Below are 24,936 nucleotides of genomic sequence, written 5' to 3' on the forward strand. Positions count from 1 at the left end.
TTATATTGCCCTAGTAGACTTTTTAAAAGATAATTTCAATTGTTTAATGCAATAATTAAAAGTATTTTGGAGCTTATTTTCATTTTAAGTTTGAAAAAAACAAAGTTGTGCAAAAACAATTTTAGTATTAAAGTAATGATTGTATATACTTGGGATTAAATATAAAATTGTGGCATGTAGATTAACCATCGAAGAATTTATAGTTCAGAAGCAGCACCATTCAAGAAATTGGGTCTAATAAATCAAATACAATTCCATAAATATAAAATGGGGAACCAAATTTATGATATTTAGCAGTTAGCACCTAGCAAACGTAGCTCGAATTCGCACTACAGCTTCGATTTTCGTTTCGGTTCATAATGTTTACAATGCTCAACTTCAGAATATCCTATCAAACTACACATGTTTTGGTTATATAAAAGCTTCCCGGACGACGATCACAAGTCAGAAGTTACCGGTTTCTCAAAGAAGACGATGTCATGCTGAAAATTTTATCCGTTTGGAGGGGCCTTGATCGATGATTGGATCGACAGGTGGCAACGGCTCTGCTGACTGGGTATCGGAGCTTTTCTCTCCTTCTGTACTGAGAGGGGCATAGCCATCGGGAAAGGGTGGTGGAGGTGGGGCGGGTGGAAGCTGAGCAATATTACAACATTTATTAGAAATTGAACTCCGTAAATAATTCTAAAATGCGAGATATAATGACACGGTACGAATAACTAATATAAGCTCCACATGCATATCTATGTCACCGATACCAGAAAAAACGGAGATGGGTCTAATTTTACGTAACAAATAACCGATTACATTCGGTGAAGAAAGAGGGTCTACCTTGCGTTGAAGAGAAGCAAGAATATGGTCGACACGTTTAAGTTCCTTGAAGTCGATGGTTTCTTTAGCAGCTTTTGGTTCAGATGACGGACTCTCGTTTTCGGCATCAACTGTGCCAGAAGAACACGAGAAATTACAAGCTAAAAAAATTATTGAAGCTTGAGCTTCGATTAGTTAGATGTGCTGCAAGATAATATAGCACAAGTAGATTGTTGTGCAATTGTATATCAAGCACCAACTCATTTTCTTAATTAATCGTACGTACTCGTGTAGGCGCACTGCGCACATCACTTAGGTCAAAGGAGAAAAAAGGTAAATAATTTACTAAAATTGGAATATACCATATCCGATTTTCTCCAACTTTGAAGCTGCAGTATTAAAAGCCTTTGATATATGGTACAACGCGCGTCCCTGTCAAAAGAGGATAAAGCGTTACATTAGAACACCTGAGTTTTGACGATATATAAGGTGTAAATACACTTATTACTGATAATCTTATGACGAACTTCCATCTAATCAGAAAACGAACAAAAGATCGGAGAAAATAAGGATATTCAATTATCTGGAGCAGAAACGGAAAGCATGAATCATCACCATAAATACTTGTCAGATAAAAAAATGCTACCTTATTGAATATACACTCACAGTTATCACTTATCGTTTATCTCATTTCGATTATCACAAACATGAGAATCGAGAAAAACCACCATCTAGGAACTTCAACGAACTTTACGATAGGCCAAAAGGAGGCATTAGCAACACCGAATACATACAGACCAGCTGAAGTAGATACTAGTTAGACTCGTTTCAGACAATAATATATATACACATACACGAATCACACAATTTGAAGTCCATACAGCGCTTAAGGGATAAAAAAACCGGAAGGAACTACAATAACGAATACACCAAACAAAATATCATCTTGCAGCCACTGTATCCGTAGATGCGAAATTTCAACCAAATAATCCGAAAACTACGAAATACGTGCTTAATGTCATCACACAGTTTAAAAAAAAAAAAAAACGAACAACTGTAGGTGAAGGGGATACTAACAACTCGAGACGCAAATACGTTGCAAAGCTGGGGGGCTTGGTATATTGATCCATCCAAGACGTAGTAAGTTAGCATAGGTGTCACTTTCTCGGGGCCATCCCGTTTTTGCTTTCTGAATACGAACAAATGCGGCTCCAACACTTCACTCAACGAGTACTCTATTCCGGTCATCTTCCTTCATGCAGAAAATATACCCATTGAATAACATCAAGCTTCAATTTTTTTACAAATTCAATTTAGGCTACTTCATTAACAAATCCAATTTCATTGTGTTTATGTGAACACATACACTCCAAATTGAACCATAAAAAATCAAAAATTAACTATCGGATAATTATACCCAAATTGAAAATCCAAATTGAAAATTAACGATCAAATTAGGTCGAACAAAAAGCGGCACTTACGAGAGGTGGGAGAGATCGAGGGGGTGAGTTGCCCGGAGACGAAGCTGCTCGTTATTGCACGAGTAATCGTAGAATGGGGAGAGAGCGAAGTAATCAAAAACTAGGTTTCGGTCAAGTGGGTAAGTGTTGAGCCACAGCTGATCGCGGAAGCAGATTCCGGTCATGTCTGTACCCGGAGGAGGTGGAGCCACCATCTGTGGTGGTGGAGGCGCGCCGCCATCTAACGCCGGGTTCGCCGCCGCGGGTGGAATCATCGGCGTTGTTGCCATTGGGTACACAGTCACTATGGTATAGATTCTCCACAAATTGGTTGAGACACGCCGGTCGCCGGAGAAATTAGCGGTGACTTCTCCGATGGAAATGGACGGCGAGTTGGATGGATGGAGTGGAGGTGAGAAATTTTGCAGGAATGTGGGATACGGGTTTGGGTTACGGGTTTGGGTTTTTGGGCTGTTGAGACTTGAGATACGGGTTTGAGTTTTAAAATTCTATTATAAAATAAAAAAAAAATCTAAGTTCATGGATTTTTCTTTGAATTTTTCTTCCAATATTTTTTAGGGGTAATATGCTATGAGCCCCTCAAACGAAACCTAATTTAAACTAAATGACAAGTTCAAATTCATTTTTTTAATTAAATCCTTAATTTGAAATAATATATGAGCCACATCCCTAAATTTTTTTTAATCCCTATCTTGCCCTTATACCCTAAATTATATAACCTACATATTCACGTTTCTCCAATTCAGATTTATTTCGTCATTTGGTTTCTCTCACGTTCTCTCTCCCTCCCTCCCTCTATCACACGTTCTCTTCTCTTTTTTCACTCTCGTTTTTTTCTCCATCTCTCTCATCTCTATATCTCCATACCTCTCTCTTGCTAATTAATTCAGTAATAGCCGAAGCCAAGGGTTGTGGTGGAACGAGGAGGCGGCTGCGGGGGCTGTGGTGGAGGAGGCGGCGGCGGCGGACAGTGGTGGTTGAGATGGCAGCGAGGTGTTGTGGGCGGCGGCGGGGGTTGGGGTGGAGGGGGCGGTGGCGACGGGCTGTGGTGGTTGAGATGGGGGCGAGGTGTTGTGGGCGGCGGCGGGGGCTGTGGTGGAGGAGGCGGCGGTGGCGGGATGTGGTGGTTGAGATGGCGGCGAGGTGTTGTGGGCGGCGGCGGGCTGTGGTGGTCGAGATGGCGGCCGGCTGTGGTGGTCGAGATGGCGGCGGGGATGTGGTTATGGTGGATATTTGATCTTGATCTTCAAGAGATTTTGCTTGCTTTGGGTTCAAAATCGTAAATCTAGGTTTTCCCAAAGTTGGTAGGTTACGGTTGCGACGGCTGCAGATGTTGGCTGCTAGGGTTTGACATTGACGGCTAGGGTTGGCGAGGGTTGTGTGTTGTTGGCGGCTAGGGTTTGGTAGTATACCGTAGTAGACCATAGTGCACCGTAGTATACCATAGTCTACCATAGTATTACAACAAATAAAATATTAAAACGAAAAACGAAATCTGCTCCTTATGAAAACGAAATCTGCTGAATAAAATATTAAAACAAAAAACGAAATATCAACAAAAACGAAAAAACAAGTTTTGTTTTGTAATTTTTAATAATATTGCAGATTTTTTTTTAATAATAGTGTAAAAACGATAGTACACCATAGTATAACATAGTACACTATAGTATACCATAGTATTTTTGAAATATGCTGAATTATTTAACAAAAACAAGAAAAAAAATCGTAATTTTCAGAAAAATGTTATAAATAAGAAAAAAAAATGTTTATAATTATATAAAAAATGCAGAGTGTAAATTGAAAAAATAAAAATGAGTGAAAGGGCATTTTTGGAATGAATTTAATAAAGGATGTGAAGCAAATGTTTAGTTGAGCTTGTCATTTAGTTCTAATTTAGTTTTGTCACTAGGGACCTATATCTTAAGACCCCTATTTTTTATTGTATCATTAATAAATTAATAATAATAAATTTGGATTTATACATGCATTATATTATAGAGTTTTGCAAGTGATATGTATCTATCATAAAAAAAATCGGATATTATAAAGGGTAAATTACAATCCCGAGGTACTGTTAAATTACAAAAAAAACCCTCATGTTTGGGTAATTACAACAACATCCTCAACTATAAATCTTCCTACACGTCACACTTACGGTTTCAAATTTAGTGGAACCTTCTAAATTATATGGAATATTCTCAATTTTGGACCCGTTTTATCCCATTCGAGCTCCACATTTTCTAGCTAGATGATCATAATATATATTTTTTGGCTTGTATATATCAGATTGTGGTGCATCAAAAACTGTATTTTTACACAAAACGAGTACAAACTAGCGAACATTCCACGGAATCTAGATAATTATGTTGAATTTGACACCATAAGAGTGGATATGTAAGAAGATTCATAATTGATGGGTAAATGTAATTATCCAAACATGAGGGGTTTTTTCGTAATTTGACCATACCTCATGGGGGTGGTTGTAATTTATTCTAATATAAATTATGGCTGCAATGAACATATTTTTTTAAAGGGTTAAATACACTTTACACCTTTCAAATATATATCATATGTAACACTTACCCTTTAAAGTATTATTTGTAAGTTGTAACACTTAACCCCTCAAGTATCATTTAATTTGTCTTTTAGGTTTTAATACCTTAGATTTTTCTCTTTTATCGAAAGAAATAACTAAAATGAATAGTTAAATGGATGAGGCTCGAAAACACGACTAATGAAATGGAAGACGTGTTGGACGAATGGAATGCGGCGATTCTCGAACTTGAGACGGAACAACATTCTTTCGATAACGTTGTACTACTTTGGTTGTACAAGGTACGCTCCTTCATCCCTTCCTCGTGTTTATTGGTTTCGATACTACAATTACACAAACATAAGGGGATTTACGTAATTACCATAAGTCAGGATGGCGGCAGTAATTTGCCCTTAATCTTTTTTTTAAAACATTAATAATTAGAATTGTGACCCCATTAACTTTTAATGTTTGACCAGTAGGTGTGGGAGCAATTGTCTCGTCCCACCTACTGCTGTAAAGTTTTACTACAAAAATAAAAGTGGGTGCATGTATCTCCAACCTAACCAATTATTCTTCATTTAAAAATGATTTTTTTTTAATTAACTGGAAAATATATTTATTCAGTTACAAAATATGATGAAATAATAAAACGAAGTCTTAAATTATTTATATTATTTTTATATGTAATACCTTCGAGATAAATTATAAGATAAATTATGAAAACTCCCCTGAACTTAGGCTGAATAACAAAAAACGCCCCACCTACTCGTAATTACAAAAAATCCCGTGAAATTTGTTTCTGTCTTACACGAACTCCTACTTTTCAGACTTTTTTTTTTATTCCAGGGAATAAACTTTACACGATTTAGATATTTTATTTTATTTCTCACTTATTTAACATATAGTATAATAGATTGTACACTTTTTTTTTGTTAAAAAAAACCCGATCAATAGTTAATCATAGAGGGATTTTGGTTATTACGGATAGGTGGGGGTATTTTTCGTTATTTAGGCTAAGTTCAGGGTTTTTTTTTTTTTTTTTTTTATTATTTTTTTTTAATCTACCCTAAATTATATACAAAATAATAATTTTAATACAATAGAACCTCGATAAATTAATACTCGCTAAATTAATAACCTCGCTTAAATAATAGTTTCTCTCGATCCCGACTCGGTGAGAACATGCTAAAGTAGAAAAAATATAAAAATAATAAAAATATATCTTTGAAAATTTAAAACTTTTAAATACACTAATTAATAGATTAAAATTATAATAAAAGAGTTGGAATTCTTGAAAATTATACAGTTACTTTCAGTTAACACTGAAAATATATGTGATCAGAAATAAAACGCAAACAAAAAATTGAAAGTTTGAGCAATAATTGTTGTGGGATGTCCCACAGCTAGCTGTGTGCAATTTACAAAAGTAAAAGTGGGGCATGGAAATTGATAAATCACAAAACTTTTGTGTCTTTGTTCATCTTTATTTCTGCATATTTTCTCCACCTTATCAATTATTGGTTCATACTATATACCATCACAATTCACAAACGAATAATATACACACATATAATTCAGAAAGAAAAAAAAGAAAAAAAAAAACTCATGGCGGATGCTATCGTTTCCGTTGTGTTGGAGCGCATTGCAGCTCTCGTGGAAGAGAAGATCCGAGACGAAGTAAATTTGGTGAGAGGAGTTAAGAAGGAGATTCTCAAACTTTCCGTTGATCTTAACACAGTCAGAAACGTGTTGGAAGATGCGGAGAAGAAGGGTTACAAGGAAAATAGCATCAAAGATTGGCTGACGAGGCTCGAAAACACGACCTATGAAATGGACGACGTGCTGGACGAATGGAACTACTCCATTCTCAAGTTTCAGATCGAACAATCGTCTGATGATGTTGCTGCTGCTGCTGCTGATGTTGTTCCTCCTAATAAGTGCACGGTACGCTTTTGCATCCCTTGCTCGTGTTTATGTTTCAAGAAAGTTTCTGTACGTCGTGGAATTGCCTTGAAGATAAAACAAGTGAAAGAACGGCTTGATCTGATTTTGGCGGAGAAAGATCGGTTTCATTTTGATGAGATCACGCCACAGCCATCTGATCGTGAATCTTGGCGAGGTCAAACTACTTCTGTCATCGACAAAGAGGAAGTTTATGGCCGAGACTTAGAGAGCGAAGCTCTGGTAAGCAAACTTGTGGGTGGTGGTAGTAGCGAAGAAGGGTTAATAGGAGGCATCCGCGTTGTATCTATAGTGGGTGTGGGTGGCCTTGGGAAGACAACTCTTGCTCAACTAGCTTATAACGATAGTCGAGTAATGAATTGTTTTGAGTTAAGAATTTGGATATCTGTTTCGGATCCTTTTGATGAGGTTGAGATTGCCAAAAGGATTGTGGAGAAAGCAGGAGGGCCTTTACCAAATACAATGGACTTGGATGGGCTGCTACAACGTCTAATAGAGTCTATTTCAGGGAAAAAGTTTCTTCTTGTTCTAGATGATGTTTGGACAGAAGACGATACCAAGTGGAAACCCCTAAAAAACGCTATCAAAAGTGGTGGACATGGAAGCAAAGTTTTGGTTACAACTAGAAACGAAAGGGTTGCAATAATGATGATGGGAGAGTTTATAAAGAATGATCAGATGATCCATCGTTTAGGAGTTCTCAATGATGAAGATTGTTGGTCATTGTTACGCCGGATTGCCCTTTGTGGTAAGAACAAGGATGAATGTGAAGAATTTGAGAACACGGGTAAGCAGATAACCAAGAAGTGCAATGGATTGCCGCTTGCAGCAAAGACTTTGGGAAGTCTCTTATGTTTCAAGAATACATTGGAAGAGTGGGAGAGCGTGTTGAATAGTGAAATCTGGAAGTTGGAGGTAGTAGAAGATGACCTCTTCCGCCATTTGTTTCTCAGTTACAACGAGTTGTCCCCAACATTGAAGCGTTGCTTCTCGTATTGTGCCGTCTTTCCTAAAGATACCAGAATTGATGTGGATGAGCTAATAACAAAATGGATGGCAATGGGTTACCTAGGATCGAATGCTGATGATGACTGGAAAGTTAGAGGGAGGGGGTACTTTGATTATTTAGCAATGCGTTCTCTGTTTCAAGACTTTTATATGAAAGATGACGATATAAAGATAAAATCGTTTATGATGCATGACATTGTACATGATTTCGCTGAATTCCTGAGGAAGAATGTGGGATCAAGAATGAAGAAAACAACTTGCAAAGACTGTAGCCCTTTGTTAGTTTCTCAGGTCGAAAAATATCGTAGCATATTTCAGTGCGAAGAAGTTCTTGATTCACATGTTTGTGATTGCCTGACAAGTGTGAGGTTGCTCGATTTAAGAGATTGTGGCTTGGAAGTCATTCGGAAAGAAATAGAAAAATTGATTCACTTGAGGTGGTTGGATTTGGGTTGTAATGAATTTGTTGGTGATGATTTGAAGTCCATTTGTAAGTTGTATAACTTGCAATTTCTCTGGGTGGACTGGTGCGGGCTACAAGAAATTTCGTTGGAGATTGGGAGTTTGAGTGAGTTGATACACTTGGATTTGCGCGGGAATAGAGGACTGAGAGAGTTGCCGGAGAGCCTATGCAATTTGAGTAAATTAGAAATCCTGAATGTTAATAAGTGTGAGAGTCTGTGTGGACTTCCACAAGGGATCCACAGGCTGAAGAAGCTCAAACATTTGTATAATGAATATACTTATTCTCTGAAGCAATATCCACAAGGAATATCCCAATTAACGAGTCTAGTCACATTGAATAAAGTCCTTCCTTGTGATGGGAGCCAGGTTGGGTGGCTGAAGAATTTTAACCGACTTAGGGGGGAAGTGGAGCTGTGGATTGAATTAAGCAATTGTTGTGATTCAGTAGAGGATGCTCGTGAGGCGGAGTTGAGGAAAAAGATGCACATTCAAGAACTGACAATATATTTCTATGGATCAACAACAACAACAACGGATGGTCGTGGCAAACAGGTGAAAGATACTAGTTCATCATCGTCGTCAACATCGGTTTCTAATGAAGTACTAGATGCTCTTCACCCACATCCAAACCTCCAACAGCTGACTATCAGGCGCTATAACGGCTCTCGACTTCCGGGATGGATTGTGTCCCCCCTCAACCAACTCACATCTATTGTGCTCGACGTTTGTAAATACCTTGTGTCGCTGCCGCCGCTGGGTAAACTACCGCTACTGGAGACTCTTTCTATTCGAGTTTTATCTAGATTGGAATCTGTTGGACGGGAATTTCTGGGAATAGCAACATGTTCATCGATGGGTACTATTGATGGTGGCTTCCCCAAGTTGAAGAAACTGCTATTTTGGAAATGTAAAAACTGGAAGAAGTGGGAAGACATTACGGTGGAAGAAGAAGATAATGTTGCTATCTCAATAATGCCTTGCCTCGCGGAGTTGATTATCCATGACTGCGGGAGATTGACGAATCTGCCGCAACGCCTCATGCGAAAGGTTTCATCATTGAAGAAGTTGGTTATTTATGACTCAACACAACTGGTAGATGCTCTGAAACCATATCCAAACCTCCGAGAGCTGATGATTTATCACTATGAAGGCTCTCAACTTCCACGATGGATCACGTCCCCCCTCAACCAACTCATAAATGTTGAGCTCTGGTCTTGTGAAGGCCTTTCGTCGCTGCCGCCGCTGGGTAAACTACCGCTACTGGAGACTCTTCGGATTAGTGATTTATCTAAATTGGAATATGTTGGACGGGAATTCCTGGGAATAGCAACAACAACAACATCTTCGTGTTCGTCGGGTACTAATATTATTATTGATGGTGGCTTTCCCAAGTTAAAGCATCTGAGATTTTGGAGCTGTCCAATTTGGAACAAGTGGGAGGACATCAACACTGCCCAAGAAGAAGAAGAAGAAGAGTATTCAATAATGCCTTGCCTCACGGAGTTGATTATCCATGACTGCAGCAGTTTGACGGAGCTGCCGCAACACCTCCTGCGAAAGGTTTCATCATCGTTGAAGTGGTTGGATATTAGAGGTTCAACACAACTGGAACAAGTCTACTGGGACAAGGAGGGTCAACCCTGGAAATCCATTTCCCGCCACAATCCAAACCTTCGCCTCTTCCCTTAATTAATTAATCTTTTTTAATTCGATTCAATTAATATCATGACCATTAATTAATTAATTCCTTGTTTTTTTCATATGTACGTATCATCAATATCACTTGTACTATTAAAATAGAGTTAGATAATGAATTATAAAAACAACACTCTACTATTTCACCCTAATCCTAATCCTAAATTAAGCTACATATACATATTATTAATGGAGGCTGAAGCAACAACTACATAAAACAAAACTAGTTGTGGTGATGGTGCTGGTGATCGAGAAATCGGGTCGTCGTGCATCTACAAAATCACTTCCACCATTAATCTTTGCCCCTTTTTGCACCGAACCGGGTCGGAACTCACAAAGTATGCCGGCCCGGGTCGACCCAGATTGAAAACGGTGTTTCCATCGTCGAATACAGCGGAGATGGGGTGGGTTGAGTTGCAGTGGTAGTACCCCCATTTGTCCACCACCACCACCACCGAATCATTCTTGTACACGAAACCTTGTTTTAAAATAATAAATAGTTACATAAATATTAATGAAGATCAATTACACATAATATAAGTTGAAAATTATTATATATTTATTAAAAAAGAAAAAGTACTTACGGAGAGAATCTCCGACGTGAAATCTCATGGTCGAGGCCCACCGGGTGTATATTTCAGTGTCGTTGGCCGCTGGCTGCCGCCAACCTTGAACTCCTCCGCCGCCACGGTGGCTGCCGGAGAAGAACTTGTGATGGCCAGTGTTATGAATAAAGTGGCAAAGCAAAAACTTGTGAAAGAAGCCATTAAAAAAAATGTTAATTTATTTTTCGATTTCTGAGGTTTATATCATAGATATATTTATAAGTGGGAGGAGGAATTTTTCAAATACTGGAAGTAACCGGCAACACAAGTGGTGGAGCACGGTGGTTATTGGTTGGTTGAATTCTCTGTTTCTCTTCAATTTTATGCTTCTTTAATTTGCACCTCTATAATATTTATTCTTTTCCAATATATAAAATTAAATTATGTTATTTAATTCAAATTTTAACAACATATCATGCAATTAGCCCATATTATTTGTTAAATATAGGGGCGGAAATCAGACGGAATGGATCGAAAGTCGAAAAAAAAAATCAATTTTTTCGGGAAGTAGAAGATGGGTTCCAATTTCCGTTCCAGGAAAACCGGAATTCAAAAATTCATGATGATTTCGGAATGCCTCGGGATCGGTGCAATTTCGGAAACTACATTAGTTTATAATCTCTTGTTACAAATTCGAATACAATGGGAATTTTCGCAATATTTTTTTTTAATTTTTCATTTTTTTTGCAGGAAAATGCAAGAAAATTCACAGGAGAGTTCGACAAAACGCAATAAATAAAAACACACGTAGGAGCAACAAATTGAAACATATATTTTCTTATAAGAAAAAATGCAACATGAAATTCCGATACTAATTAATCTTTTATAAGGTTTTAATTTACTTCACCCTCCGGTATTTAGATTTTTCATATAAAATAAGTTATATTATTGAACTGCAAAATACATCGTAAAATTATATGGCTTAATTCCACTTTGCACCCTTGAAATATGCCATTTTGGCACTTTGCACCCTCGAAACAAATTAATAGCACTTTGCACCCTCGAAACACAATAAATCATTCACAATGCACCCTGAATTGAATAATAAAGGCAATTTTATTTTTCATTGGTGTTTTTTTTTCGGGGTGCAAAATAAAAAAAATAAATTGTTATTTTCTTGAACCCCCAACCTAATTTCGAGCGGACAAAGTGCGAAAAAATAAAAACTACACGGATTATTTAAAAAGCCTACATTTTCTTACAAAATAAAAAATAAAAAATAAGCTTTTATCACTAAATTATTCGATTGATGGAGCTTTTATGTAACTGTTTGAAAATATTAGGTGAAAATACTTGGAAGAAAATATGATTTTCAGATAACTTGATAACGAAATAGTTGAATGATTTTTTTTTCGTAAAATATTTGATTTTTGTTATAAAAAAAATTAATATATATATAAAATTTATTTTTATTTTTGAACTTTATAGTTTCAAAATGATTGATGAATAAAAAAAATATTTGAGATTTGGCATCCTAAAAAAAATACCACTAAAAATATTAAATTACATTTTTTAGCTTTAAAAATTCATTTGGGGTGCATTATGCATGATTTATTGTATTTCGAGGGTGCAAAGTGCTGTTAATTTGTTTCGAGGGTGCAAAGTGCCAAAATAGTATATTTCAAGGGTGCAAAATGGAATTAAGCCAAAATTATATTATATATTTTGAAAAAAACCATAGAAATATTTGGAATTAAAATCGGATCGGAAATCAGAATTTTCAGTAATTTTATATACAAAATTCTGTTCCAAGTAAATTCGGAAAAATCATAATGAAAAATGAAAAATACAGTTCCAAATTCGGATATTTTCTGATCGTAATTGGCAGAATTGAGAAATTCCATTCCGATTTCTAACCTAGTTAAATATGACTTGACATGACAATGAGACATGTTTTCAATTATAGGGGGTCAAAATAGTATAGCTAAAAGTAAAGGGGTTAAATTGATATCGGGCTGAAGTACAAGGGGGAAAAGTTAAATTTATCCAATATTATATTCAAACGGAACTCTCATCTTCTAAATATGGACCCTTTCTTTCAGGAGAACCTCTTCCCCACCAACTCCAACAAAACTGTTTTCATCCACAGATTGAATCTGATTTCTTCGACCTTTTCTACATTCTTTTTTTATTTTTTCCAACAAAAAAATAAAAAAAAAAAAGAAATTCTCAGCAAATAATTTCCAATCAAGATTTCCTATCGACACAAATCAAAACCTGTTGGATGCCCAAGATTTTCCCTTTGTCATGCCAAAAAAGTTGTGTTGATTGCACAAAAATCTGTTCATGACTTGAATCAATTGAATTTGGCTTCCAACAGATCAAAATCCCTCCATGTAGGAATCCACGCAATCGAAGAAAAATCTCCCATCTCCTGAGGCAAAAACAACAATGCACGCTAGGTGTTTGTGGAATGCTCCCAATGAAGGATATCCTATGGTGGCACCTTCCTGCACCGGTCTTCTCGATTTTCCTAATGCAATTGCATTCCAAGAAACATCCTCTTCCCACTTTTCTTCTTCCCTCGTACGTTGAAAACTCGCCGCGGTTGTCGCAACAAGGTCGAAGTAGAAACACGAACACGAAAAAACACGAATGGCTTATCGTATCTCCGCTAGAACTCAATCGTTGTCGTCTTCACAGCAACCTCCTGCTCAAAGACTAACAAACGAACCCGTTACGCAGAAAACAGCACAGAGCACGGTTACGTGTGTGTACCAAGCACACATTGCTGGTTTCTGGCGTAACGTCACTGTATTATGGAGCAAGAATGTCATGAATTACTCTCTATGTATATCCGTCGAAAGTGTAGATGATGAACAAGCTTCTACGTGCAAAATCGACCTTAAACCTTGGCATTTTTGGGCCAAGAAAGGGTACAAGACCTTCGAGGTTGATGGGAATCAATTAGACGCTTACTGGGATTTAAAATCAGCAAAATTTTCGGGAAGTCCGGAGCCGTTCGCGGAGTATTACGTCGTCTTAGTTTCCGAAGAGGAAGTGGTCTTGTTGCTCGGTGACAGCAAGAAAAAGGCGTACAAGAGAGCGAAAGCGAGGCCGGGACTTGTGGACGCCGTGATGTTCTACAAGAAAGAGCATGTCTTTGGGAAGAAATCCTTCTCGACGAGGGCGGCGTTCGATCAGAAGAAACGGGAGCACGATATTGTTGTGGAGAGCTCTACCTCAGGGCCTAGAGAACCCGAAATGTGGATTAGCATAGACGGGATTGTGTTGATACATGTTAGGAACTTGCAGTGGAAATTCAGGGGTAATCAGACCGTACTAGTCAACAAGCAGCCGGTACAAGTGTTTTGGGACGTGCACGCTTGGTTGTTCTGTGCTCCGGGATCCAATCACGGCTTGTTCATATTCAAGCCCGGAGCAGCGGAATGCGACAGTGATTTGGACGAAGAAGAGGAGAATAAAGGGGATGGTAGTGATTGTAGTGGGCCCAGCAGATACTACTCTACGCAAAGCTATTCCAAGGCCTCCGATTTCTGCCTTTTTCTCTATGCATGGAAGATCGAGTAAGAAGGAAAAAAAACGGCGTGCAAAAATGGGTAAGTTTTTTTTTTTTTAATGGCGATGCACCTTTATATGTTGTTGATGTTCTTGAGCTCGATTTATGCTGCCGGAATATGCTGATTTTAGAGTTTTTAGAACAGATGCATTTTTTCGTGTCGATTTTATGTGGTTTAAATACGGCATTGAATTATCTGAATTAGCAATCGTATGGTACGGCGGTAGCCCCCTCACGCAACGCACTGTATATGTTCTTGATTTTTTGCAATGTTTCTGGTGCTTCGGACAGATACTGAAATGATTATATATAAAAAAATTTCCACTGGCTTTTATCAAGTTCTCGTTTTTGCTGCTTATCGGACGTTGATTTTCCTGTTTGTATTCAAGAATGCGCTGAATTTATGTTTTTTTCGTATCTTAGACCAGGAATTTGAATGAAAAAATCTCTGAATTCGAACGGGGTTGTTTGTTGTCATGAGCTTTCGCAGTTTCTTTCGACAAACTTACTCCAATTTCCAATGATCATATTCCGATGTTATTATATGTTGCATAATGAACTTAATCCAATTTTCCTTAATTCCTGTATGCAATCATTTGCACTGATTTCTTATTGTTGTACTATGTTAAATTACATAGTAAAAGACAGTACAAGAATCAGGGAATCACAGTCAAATATCCCTAACAGAGGGAAAAATACAGTTTTCATCCCTCAAGTTTGCACTGATTTCACATTTGGTCCTCAATGTTTATAAAAAACACATTTGGTCCCTCATATTTAAAAAATTCAACACTTTTAGTCCTTTCCGTCAATTTTCTGTTAGTACTAACGGAATCAAGCTTGTACCCATCACGGCATTAACTGATGAATTAACGTTAAATTGACTGAAATGAGCAAAAGTGTTGAATTATTGTAACATAAGGGACCAAATGTGATTTTTGTGAACATGTTGGACCAAATGTGAAATCGGTACAAACTTGAGGGGTGTAAACTGTAATTTTCCTCTCCTAAAAGATTTGCTTATATGTTTCATTTTTGGATTGATTCATTTGGGCTAATGAAAGAAAGCAAAGGCTAATGGCTTAGCCCACGGGCCCAGCTCTCTATGAAGAGATGGGCTTTTTGGATATGTTTTTAGTTTCGGCTCAAAAGTACAAAAATAATTATTTCAAGGGTAAATTACAACCACCCTTGAGGTATTGTCAATTTACAAAAAACCCCTCGTTTTTTGATAATTACATCTACCCCTCAACTATGATTTTTTCTTACACCTCTACTCTTATGGTGTTAAATTCAATATAATCATCTAGATTTCGTGGAATGTGCTCTAGTTTGTACTCGTTTTATGTAAAAATACAGTTTCTGATGCACCACAATTAGATATATACAAGCAAAAAACACATATTATGATCATCTTGCTTCAAAATGCAGAGTTCGAAAGGGATAAAGCGGGTACAAAAGTGATAATATTCTATATAATTTCGAAGATGTCACTTAATTTGAAACTGCAATGGTGGACATGTAAGAAAATTTATAGTTGAGGGGTGGTTGTAATTACCCAAACAGGAGGGGGATTTTCGTAACTTGACCATACTTCAGGGGTGGTTGTAATTTACCCTTATTTCAATGATAAATAATAAATATGAAATTGGGAAAAGACTTGCATTTACTCAAAAAATAAAAATTGGGAAAAATAAAATAAAATAAAATGGTTCAAAATAAGCACAATATTAGGAAATTAATTCAAAATTGTAGAAACTATTGCAATTTAGAAACTGTAATCCCTACGGGTAAATAGATGTTACACTTGGTTATTTATACCTAGTTAATTAAATAACCATTCACTAAGCATATCAAACCAGAGATTGTATTGGTGATTTTGAAATAAGAAATAAAAACAATCTAAAAATATTCTAAATAATTTTCAAAGTCTTTAGAATGATTAAATGAAAGTTGATTTATTTTGAAATAAGAATAATTTTGAAACTTATAGAAACTATTGCAATTTAAAAATTGTAATCTCTACGGGTAAATAGATGTTACACTTGGTTATTTACACTTAGTTAATTAAATAACCATTCACTAAGTACATCGAACCAGGGATTGTATCGGTGATTTTGAAATAAGAAATAAATACAATCTAAAAATATTCTAAATAATTTTGAAAGTCTTTAGAATGATTAAATGAAAGTTGACTTTATCATATTTGGGGCTGTCAACAAACTGTATACGACCAAGAAATTGGGTAAAAGAAAAGATAATGCAAAATATATATAAATGATAAGGAATCAAGTTGCAAATGTAGTCCAAAAAATGGGCTCAATGTTTGTTGCTAAAAATCTTACGGTTTTGACTGTTAAGATTTTCAATTAACAAGTTGCAAACCTTGACAACCAATATAGTTTCATAACTAAAATAAAATAAATTTAAAATAAATACGATAAATTCAAAAATACAAGTAGCCGTATCTGACTATATATAGTAGCTGCACACTTGTGAATTTCGCGGAGTTATATTTTACTATACGCATGTATTATAACATATTTACATGCGTATATGCAGTGGCAGACCCATAGGTTTTTTATTGGAGGCTAGAATATGGGGGTGATTTAAGAGAGAATTTCTTTTATGGACTAAAGTGTATAAAATTGAAAGTTTGGGCGGCGAAAGTGCATTAACTAATATATAAATAACAATTAAAAAAAATTCTAAGAGGGGCGAGTGCCACACTCAAGCATACCCATAGGTACGCCCCTGTACATATGTATATGATTACGTGTAACTCAAATGTGGAAAATATCCGACGTATTTAATCAAATGTAACATAGAAAAAAGTTAGGTAGCCATAATATAGTTAGATTAAACCAAATCCATGATAAATAAAAAATAAAAATCAAGAATAATTTATAATTTTTCCCTCATTTAATTAATGTCCTTTTAATCCATGACCTAAATAATAATCTCATGACATAATTTTTGTAACACACTAACACTAGACAAATGCACGTGCAAGTAGGCAAGTGCGTCCAAAATAACAAACCCAAAAAAAAAAAAAAAAAATGTAATTAATTAAAAAAAAAAAGACAAAAAAGAAGAATAAAACATGTGCTTAGCATTAAGGTTTTGTTTGGGTGAGGGTGAGTTTCAAGGGCCACGCCTTGGATTGAATCAAGGAGACAGGACCACTGACTAATAATGCACTCGGATTAAGAGAATGTTTTTGCCTACTTTCTTTATTCATTAATCTTCATTATTATTAATTATAGTCACATTCTTAATTAATTTAATTAATTAGTTAATTAATTAAGATCTCCAAGAAAAGAAAACGACCTTCACTACAAAAAGACTTGATTAGTCTATTCAAGTTGAACTGATTATTATTAGTACTTATTAGAGTTGTGTAATCACTTTCGTTGTCCTTTATTAACCTAATCATATATGCTATAATTACTATTTCTTCCCTCCCATATTATATGTCATTTTTTGTGGTTGCGCACAATAGAGTATAGTACACCATTATGGTATATATTAAAATACATTGTCATTAATTGTTTTTCAGTTAACTATTTACGAGTGATGAGGGAAAAAATTGAAAAAAAAATGCAATTAATGATTTCTTAAAATTCTAATGTCACAAATAATTTAGGACAAAAATTTCTCTAAATAGGCAAATATTATGGGATAAAGGGAGTATTTTATTCTGGTATTTTTATTTATTAAAAACAAAAAGAATTTAAAGAAAGAAAAAATCCAATTATTATAATGTAGGCATCCTCTTATATACATTAACTTAATAACTTGGCTGTTATTAAGTTAATGTATTGTCTTAGGGAAAATATTTATAAAATGATGGGTAAATTATATCCAAACCCCTGAAGTAAGGTCAAATTATGAAGAAAAAAAACATCTCTTACAATCACCACTCAATCATGTATTGTCTTACACGTCCACTCTTGCGGTGTGAAAGTTACCTACCGAACGAGGGATTTTTAGTAAGACAATACATAGTTGAGGAATAATTGTAATTACTCAAACAAGATGGGTCTTTTTCATAATTTGACAATACCTCAGAGGTTATTGACCGTAATTTATCCTAAAATAATAAAAGTAATAATTAAAGGTAAAAAATAAATGGAGGAATAATCCACTTTTGTGGTGTTACATTAATGATTATAGTCATGATTAAAAGAGTTAATAATGAAAGGAATAAAGCAAGCAATAATGAGTCCATAATTAATATAATTAGATCTTCAACTTTTTAGAGTGAGAAGATAAATTAAATTTGCATTTTTTTTCCAAAAGCTACAAAACAACACGATGATCGATCTAATGATGATGACTATCATTACAAATTTAAAAAAGAAAAATGAAAAAAAGTCAGAGTTAATTAAATTAGAAATCATTTTATGTCAAAAAAGGTACATTTCCATCACAAAATCAGGATTAAATTTTAAAAAAAAAAAAAAAACTAATAATTAATATTTAATTTTCTCAACTCTTGGATTCGTTGACCGGATTCTGACTGTGGATGGTGAACTGTGGCGGCGGCGGCGGCGGCTGGTGGTGGAGATTCTGCATGGTGAACGAGTAGCTATTTATGAACGGCGAGAACGCGAGATTCGCGTAGTAGTTGCTGACGGCGGTCTGATCGTTGATCTTCTGCCCTAATTCTTCGAGCGCCTTCACCTGAGAGCGGAGGAATTTCAGGTAACTCGCCGCCTCGTCGAGCATCGACGCCGTGTCCATCTTGCTGCCGCCGGGGACCAGGCCCTGCAGAACCCTAATCCTCTCGCTGATCCTCTCCCTCCGCTGCCGCGCCGCCACCGTCTGCGGGTCGTTCGATATCCTCACGTTCTTCCTCCTCGGCTTCTCCGCCGCCGCCTCCGCCCCGAAGTCCACCGGCCGGAAAGCCGCCGCACGGTAGATTATCTCCTTCATCTGCGCTATCGCCTCCGGATCCGGCTCCTCCGCCGACGACGAAGCCGACGCCGACGAACTCGCCTGCTGGAAATTGATGTTCGACGACGATGACGTGGCGCGCTTGTAATTAATATTATTATCATGTAGTAGCGCCACCCTCCCCTTCTTGGACGACGGCGCTTTATTCCGCCGGTTTAAAGAAGCCTGATCGGAAAAGGTTGACCGGCGTTGACTTTCTTCCGCTTTTCTTTTCTTGGTAATTAATGGAGGATTATTAGACTCGTTAATCTTCGGAGGCGATATTTCCGATGACGGAATAGATTTGACGGTGGGGGTGAAGTTCCAGAAGCTTCGGTTACTGTCGGAGAAAAGCAACGAAACGCCGTCGTCTTCAACGGACGTGGCTTCTGTTTGGCTGTTGGATACTGACAGCAAGCAATCGAGTGATTCGAGGGAGCCCGTGTTTGTCGAAATCACGGGCTCGAAAACACGACCGTTATTTCTTTGAATTACTGGCAAATTTCCAGCTGGATCGAGAATTAGGCCAGTGTTATTTGTTGGATTAATGTTGTAAGAATTATTCAAAGCTCCTCCTGCTGCATTAATGGCGGCTGGTCCCCCGGCCCAATTGGTGGTGGTGGTGGTGGTACCACCGGTTGATAATCTTGAATTATTATTATTAATATTATTCCATTGGGGTGAAAATAGATTGGGGAATGAATCAGTAGTACTTTTCTGAATATTCAAATTCTCTCTGTAAAAAATGTTGTTTGAGATCAAGTTTGTTTCTTCAATTTGTTGGTGGTGGTGGTACCTGCTCCAGTCCAGACCGTCCATTTTTTTGGATTGATTTTTCTGCAAATGTTATTACTGATGAGAGAGAGAGAGAGAGAGAGAGAGAGAGAGAGAGAGAGAGAGAGAGAGAGAGAGAGAGAGAGAGAGAGAGCAATACCTGCAGGTTGAAGGATCAAATTGCAGGTGGCCTTTGGAAATCAGGAGATGATATGATATATATATATATATATATAATCGGGATGATGAGATATATCGAAGAATCGAGTACTGGCAGCAGGAGCGGGATGTATGTGTAAATGAAGAAAACTGAAAACCCCTAGAAGGGAAAAACAGGCAAATGCTAACGTCAGTTTCAGCTGCTGAATTTTTGTCCATCTCTTTTTTCGAGACAAAAAGCAGAAATTCATGTAACTGCTTTGCTCAATTGCTTGCACATATATGAAATAAATTAAATAAAAATGATAATAAATACAAATAATAAAAGAAAAAAAGAAATGGAGTGTATATATATATAAACATGCATGTATATAGAGACACAGTTTAGTTTCTTGTAAGAAAATAATTTGACATGATGTATACCTTAAACAGCAATTTGAGGAGTGAATTAGTTATGAATGTTGGTTGGAGGACATGTTTATATAGAACAAGGGATGAAAATGATAGCTTTGTTTTTATTTGTTTATTTAAATATATATACATATGCAAGAAATTACTATTTATTTATGTATATAATATTTGTTGTATAGTAATATTATATTTTTGTAGATAATAAATAAATAAATTATCATATTCAAGAAGTGGAGTTGTGCAGATCGAGAGCATGATATTTCAGAGAATGAAGCATTTTTTTAATTTCAAGAATCATATTCAAAATTTATAGTTATTTAATTATATTAATTAATTAATTAATCAAAATGTTGATTTCTTGAAAACATTTATATCTCTGAGGTAGAGCCTCCTTTTTGGCTGCTGATGCATTTGCCATGCGCTCTGTAAAGGTTCAGAAAAAACAAGATTATTATATAGTTTATGCTAATCATAGTTTAATCATAACAATTAATTTTTTTTAATTATTATTATTTAATTTTGTAGTAAATTGTTTCAACTTTTTATCTTTGATGATCACCTTTTCGTGTCCAGCTTTTATCTCTTAAGTACTTTTTGACTGTGAAATAAAAGTAAATTCAATGGCAAATCTAATTGACATTTGACCATTTAATTTTCAATTTCCATGGCTCATAACAAACAACACATGAATTTGAAATGATTTTTATTTTTATTTTTAATCATATTATAATAGAACTCCAAGATATTCATTCTAGAAAATATTGTCTTCATTGAATTTGAAAGTATGTGCTGAATGCGCTATAAATTTGAATTATTCGTCTTTTATATTACCATTTTGTTTAAGATGATTAGTAGGGCTTGGGGTACTCCTATAGATTTTATCCTAGCCAATGTAAAAGGGTTTGATTTCAAGTGAGAGCAATCGTTGAGAGCGAGATCAACAATTGTTATGTAATCGAGCACTGAGTTGGGCCGAGTCTAGTGGAGATAGGCTTGAGAGTGGGTCGAGTTATAATCAAACATTATGGACGTTTATGTGTGTTGGATCGAGTCATCAATTGCTCTGTGTGGCGGCTCGAGAGTGATTCGAGCCGCAATTAAACGTCACGCGTATTGAGTCCATTATAACACTAACATTAATTATTTTTAGAATAACGGATAGTATATGAGGTCCTACTTGTCGTCTCTCTCGTAACTCGTTATACAACCGTAATTCAAGTAAAGTATGAGGGTAAGTTTCTCTAGATCTCAAAAAATGTGGGGTCATTTAGTCAAATGTTTGTCTCCTACTAATTGTAAATTTATAAGGTTGAAAATGACATATAGTTAAAATTTGATCGAGGCATTATATAGCCAGGTAAATTATATGTGGCGGTCATATTCTTATTTAGCACTAAAAACTTGGGATGCTCAATAAATCAGAGATGAGAAAGTGACATATCACATATGGGCCACAAACATTGCCTTAATCACACTTCGCGCCCACCAATTTATTTTAATATCACTTCACATCCTTCAAATACAGTAAATCATGGACAATGCACCGTGAATTATTATTTTTAAATCCCAACGATCAGGGCAACTTCGTTTTTAGTGGTATTTATTTTTTAGAGAGCAAAATATTAAATTAAATTGTTATTTTCTTCCACCCTCCAACCTAATTTCGAACATACAATCTGCAAAAATATAAGATACCCTCATTAAATTACGCCGTTAATGCTATTATACACAAATTTTTTTCTACATAAAATAATACGAAATTGGTAAATAGTAGGAGGGGGCATAACCCCCGACCCTGTACTGGCTCCGCCACCGAGTCTACTAGTGTAATAAAAAGGACAGTAGATAGGACTTGCAAGTTGCTCCTAGGATTTTGTCTCTTAAGACATCTCAACTCAATTATTCTTCCAGTTATATCATAAATTATTCTTACATATTCTTTTTATTTTTTCTCAGATACATTATTTTACATTACACAGTCTAATTAATTAATTAAATAAATAAATAAAAGAAAAAGAAAAAAATGCACACTTGCACAGAGTAAGCACACGCACGCACGCACACAAAGGGTTCCCCACATGCACCCCATAAGTACAGCTCACTGGAATGGGTTCCCATTTCAATTCTTTTTGCTGTTTCCTTTTTTTGTCACCCTTTCAACATCTCCCCCTATTAATTTAAATTTATTCATTCATACTAATTTTATTTTGTGTCAACGCCAATGTTTTTTTTTATAAAAATTATAGCAACATTTTTAAATTAAAAATAATCATGTTATTAATTAATATATTTTAATTTAATCTCCAAAAAAATAATTTAATTGTGGAGGAAAGTGCTTGGGAGTTGGGGCTTCTTGTTTCAAGATTTGACAGTGTGTCATGATATTATAATTTTTCTTCATAAATCACATTATTTCGGTGGTCTATATTCTAATTACTAATAACTCTTATTGACTTAATTGAAAAACTCGACGCGAAATTAACGCAGTTGGTAACGAATTCGAATTATTCGAATAGAAATTGGAGAACCAGTAACTATTCTTGTAAAAAAAAAAAACTATAGTTAGTATGATTTTGGTTTCTTCATAACAATGCCAAAATATTATTTAGCCATCTAAAATTTGCACATAATAAATAATCTTGTGTTATTAGAAAAATAAAATTAAAAAAAAGGGATTAATTTGGGCCTAAAATTGAGCCCGGCCCATAATATTACTGACTATATATAGTGGTCCAATGATGCAGCCCCCTTTCAATGTCAAAATCCAGTAATAAATGCACTTGTTTTCTAACCCCTTTCGTTCTGATTTATGATATAACGGCTTGTCGGCTACGATGACATCGTTTTCGAGCCGGTACATCAGCTCGGCTGATCTAGCTGTTCCGTTGTGGGCCCCGTTATTTCTATTATTAGATGAGTCACACGTGAACGCGTGGTTGTTATTCACAGGTGGCTTTCTCTAATTGGCAAGTATTTCCAATCAGATATCTTTAGCCCACGTGGAAACTCGAGATTTGATAACTACTTTGGGACCATCACATTTTCAATTTTTATTCACTATCTATTTCATTTTTATTATTTTTATTTTTATTTTTATTTTTTACTGAATTAAAAATAATAAAACCCACATAATGCAATAATATTGTATTTTATTTGAAATTTGAATAATAATTAAAAATGGACTAACTAATTAAGAGATATACAAGAAGACACACACAAAAATTGTCGAAGAATTAGGGGAAAAAAAAGGTTTCTCTTGAAATAATGTTGACAGATATATCACTATATTTGTAGATCACAGCAAGATTTTATATTTATGTGCAGATTCATGCATCGAGAATTTAATTATGTCACGTCCAAACGACGTCGGTTCACGGCCAAAAGTCGGTTTGCTGGTGCTTGTGTCCTTTTCGTAATATTTTTCTAGAACTAACAGTCCAATTCCAGGCCCAATATAGTAATCCCACACCAATGAAATCGACACCCTATGGCTATATTGTCTGAACAGTATAATAGCATTAACGACCCTTCTATAATTTTTTAATGCATTCGACTCCACCAGACTCAAAATTCTAGTTCCGCTAGTGCAAATATAATTGCATACTATTCAATATTATGATATGGTCACATTGACTCACCAAAACTCATTAGATGCTAATAAATACTTATTTTAAAGATGTCGTGGTTAGGGATGACAATTTTATAAACAATGTAGTCAGAGTGTCTTAACTTTTGGGGGTTTGTGGGGCAGCGCCCTCGAAATAATTTTAGAAGTTTTCATGAAATATAGTCAAAAGTGGTAAATATTTATAAGTTTTTATTAAATAGTATAAATTTTAAACATACATATTTTCAGTCATATGTATATGCATTAGAATAACATAGTCTAGATTTTTCACTATCCAAATAAGTAGAGCTTGCAATATAAAGCATATATATATATATATATTTCGTACATCATAATTTAATAGCAACTGAATATGAAACATAGTATATATAAAACAGAGTAACTTAGAGGATCAAATATTGAATTATATTGTAGTACTGATGCGATCAACAATAAATTAACTCGGATCACCTTAATATAATTCTCGAACCTGCAATAATTTTCCGAGAATCTCAAGTCTAAACAATCCTTCTAGAACTTGCGAGAAACGTAGCGTTTTTATAAAATGTGAAAATAAAACTGAGGGTAAATAACACTTAACTCCCCTGTGTTTACAATCTTTTGTAGATGAACCCCTTATGCTTTTAATATCAGCACATAAACCCCCTCGTGGTTGATGAGAGTAGCTTTCGTTAATTTTTCTGTCAAATTTAACCGCCAGTGTCAAACGTCAAAGTATTTTTTTTGCGGATGACCCCTTGTGCTTTCATTTTTGCAGATGAACCCCTTAAAGTTTGACTGAAAAACTAACGGAAGCTACCTCTCATAGACCAAAGAGGGTTATGTGCTGATATTACGAGTATATGGGGTCAAATGCAAAATCTTGTAACCACGGGGGTTTAAGTGCTATTTATACTAAAATTAATGCTAAACCTTTATGCTACTAGCTTCACAAATGACGACTT

At 35.6% G+C, this 24,936-nt stretch overlaps 4 protein-coding genes and 1 pseudogene across 5 annotated transcripts; 2 read left to right on the forward strand and 3 right to left on the reverse strand.

Annotated features, from left to right (window-relative positions):
• Positions 1-238: 238 nt before the first annotated feature.
• MED6 (RNA polymerase transcriptional regulation mediator-like protein) lies at positions 239-2,767 on the reverse strand. Its single transcript, XM_013000836.2, has 5 exons — positions 2,292-2,767; positions 1,888-2,062; positions 1,173-1,242; positions 832-941; positions 239-636 (listed from the first exon to the last, which is right to left on the reverse strand). The coding sequence occupies exons 1-5, from the start codon at positions 2,558-2,560 to the stop codon at positions 478-480; spliced, it is 783 nt and encodes a 260-aa protein (XP_012856290.2). The 5' UTR covers positions 2,561-2,767; the 3' UTR covers positions 239-477.
• A 3,092-nt stretch (positions 2,768-5,859) lies between these two features.
• LOC105975448 (disease resistance protein RGA2) lies at positions 5,860-10,028 on the forward strand. The gene has a single exon (XM_088823112.1). The coding sequence runs from the start codon at positions 6,433-6,435 to the stop codon at positions 9,949-9,951; it is 3,519 nt and encodes a 1,172-aa protein (XP_088679238.1). The 5' UTR covers positions 5,860-6,432; the 3' UTR covers positions 9,952-10,028.
• Positions 10,029-10,138: 110 nt separating this feature from the next.
• LOC105975462 (early nodulin-like protein 7) lies at positions 10,139-10,838 on the reverse strand (annotated as a pseudogene). Its single transcript, XR_016033506.1, has 2 exons — positions 10,542-10,838; positions 10,139-10,435 (listed from the first exon to the last, which is right to left on the reverse strand). The product of XR_016033506.1 is annotated as an early nodulin-like protein 7 (transcript).
• A 1,756-nt stretch (positions 10,839-12,594) lies between these two features.
• LOC105975977 (uncharacterized) lies at positions 12,595-14,416 on the forward strand. The gene has a single exon (XM_088823113.1). It carries the CDS (start codon positions 13,158-13,160, stop codon positions 14,091-14,093), a length of 936 nt encoding a protein of 311 aa, XP_088679239.1. The 5' UTR covers positions 12,595-13,157; the 3' UTR covers positions 14,094-14,416.
• Positions 14,417-18,337: 3,921 nt separating this feature from the next.
• On the reverse strand, positions 18,338-20,403 carry LOC105976134 (basic helix-loop-helix (bHLH) DNA-binding superfamily protein). The gene is made up of 3 exons (XM_013001429.2): positions 20,377-20,403; positions 19,955-20,113; positions 18,338-19,857 (listed from the first exon to the last, which is right to left on the reverse strand). Exon 3 carries the CDS (start codon positions 19,837-19,839, stop codon positions 18,574-18,576), a length of 1,266 nt encoding a protein of 421 aa, XP_012856883.2. The 5' UTR covers positions 19,840-19,857; positions 19,955-20,113; positions 20,377-20,403; the 3' UTR covers positions 18,338-18,573.
• Positions 20,404-24,936: the final 4,533 nt, after the last annotated feature.

This window comes from Erythranthe guttata, chromosome 9 (assembly GCF_056151865.1).
Source record: "Erythranthe guttata isolate IM_541 chromosome 9, IM_541, whole genome shotgun sequence".
Lineage (NCBI taxonomy): Eukaryota > Viridiplantae > Streptophyta > Magnoliopsida > Lamiales > Phrymaceae > Erythranthe > Erythranthe guttata.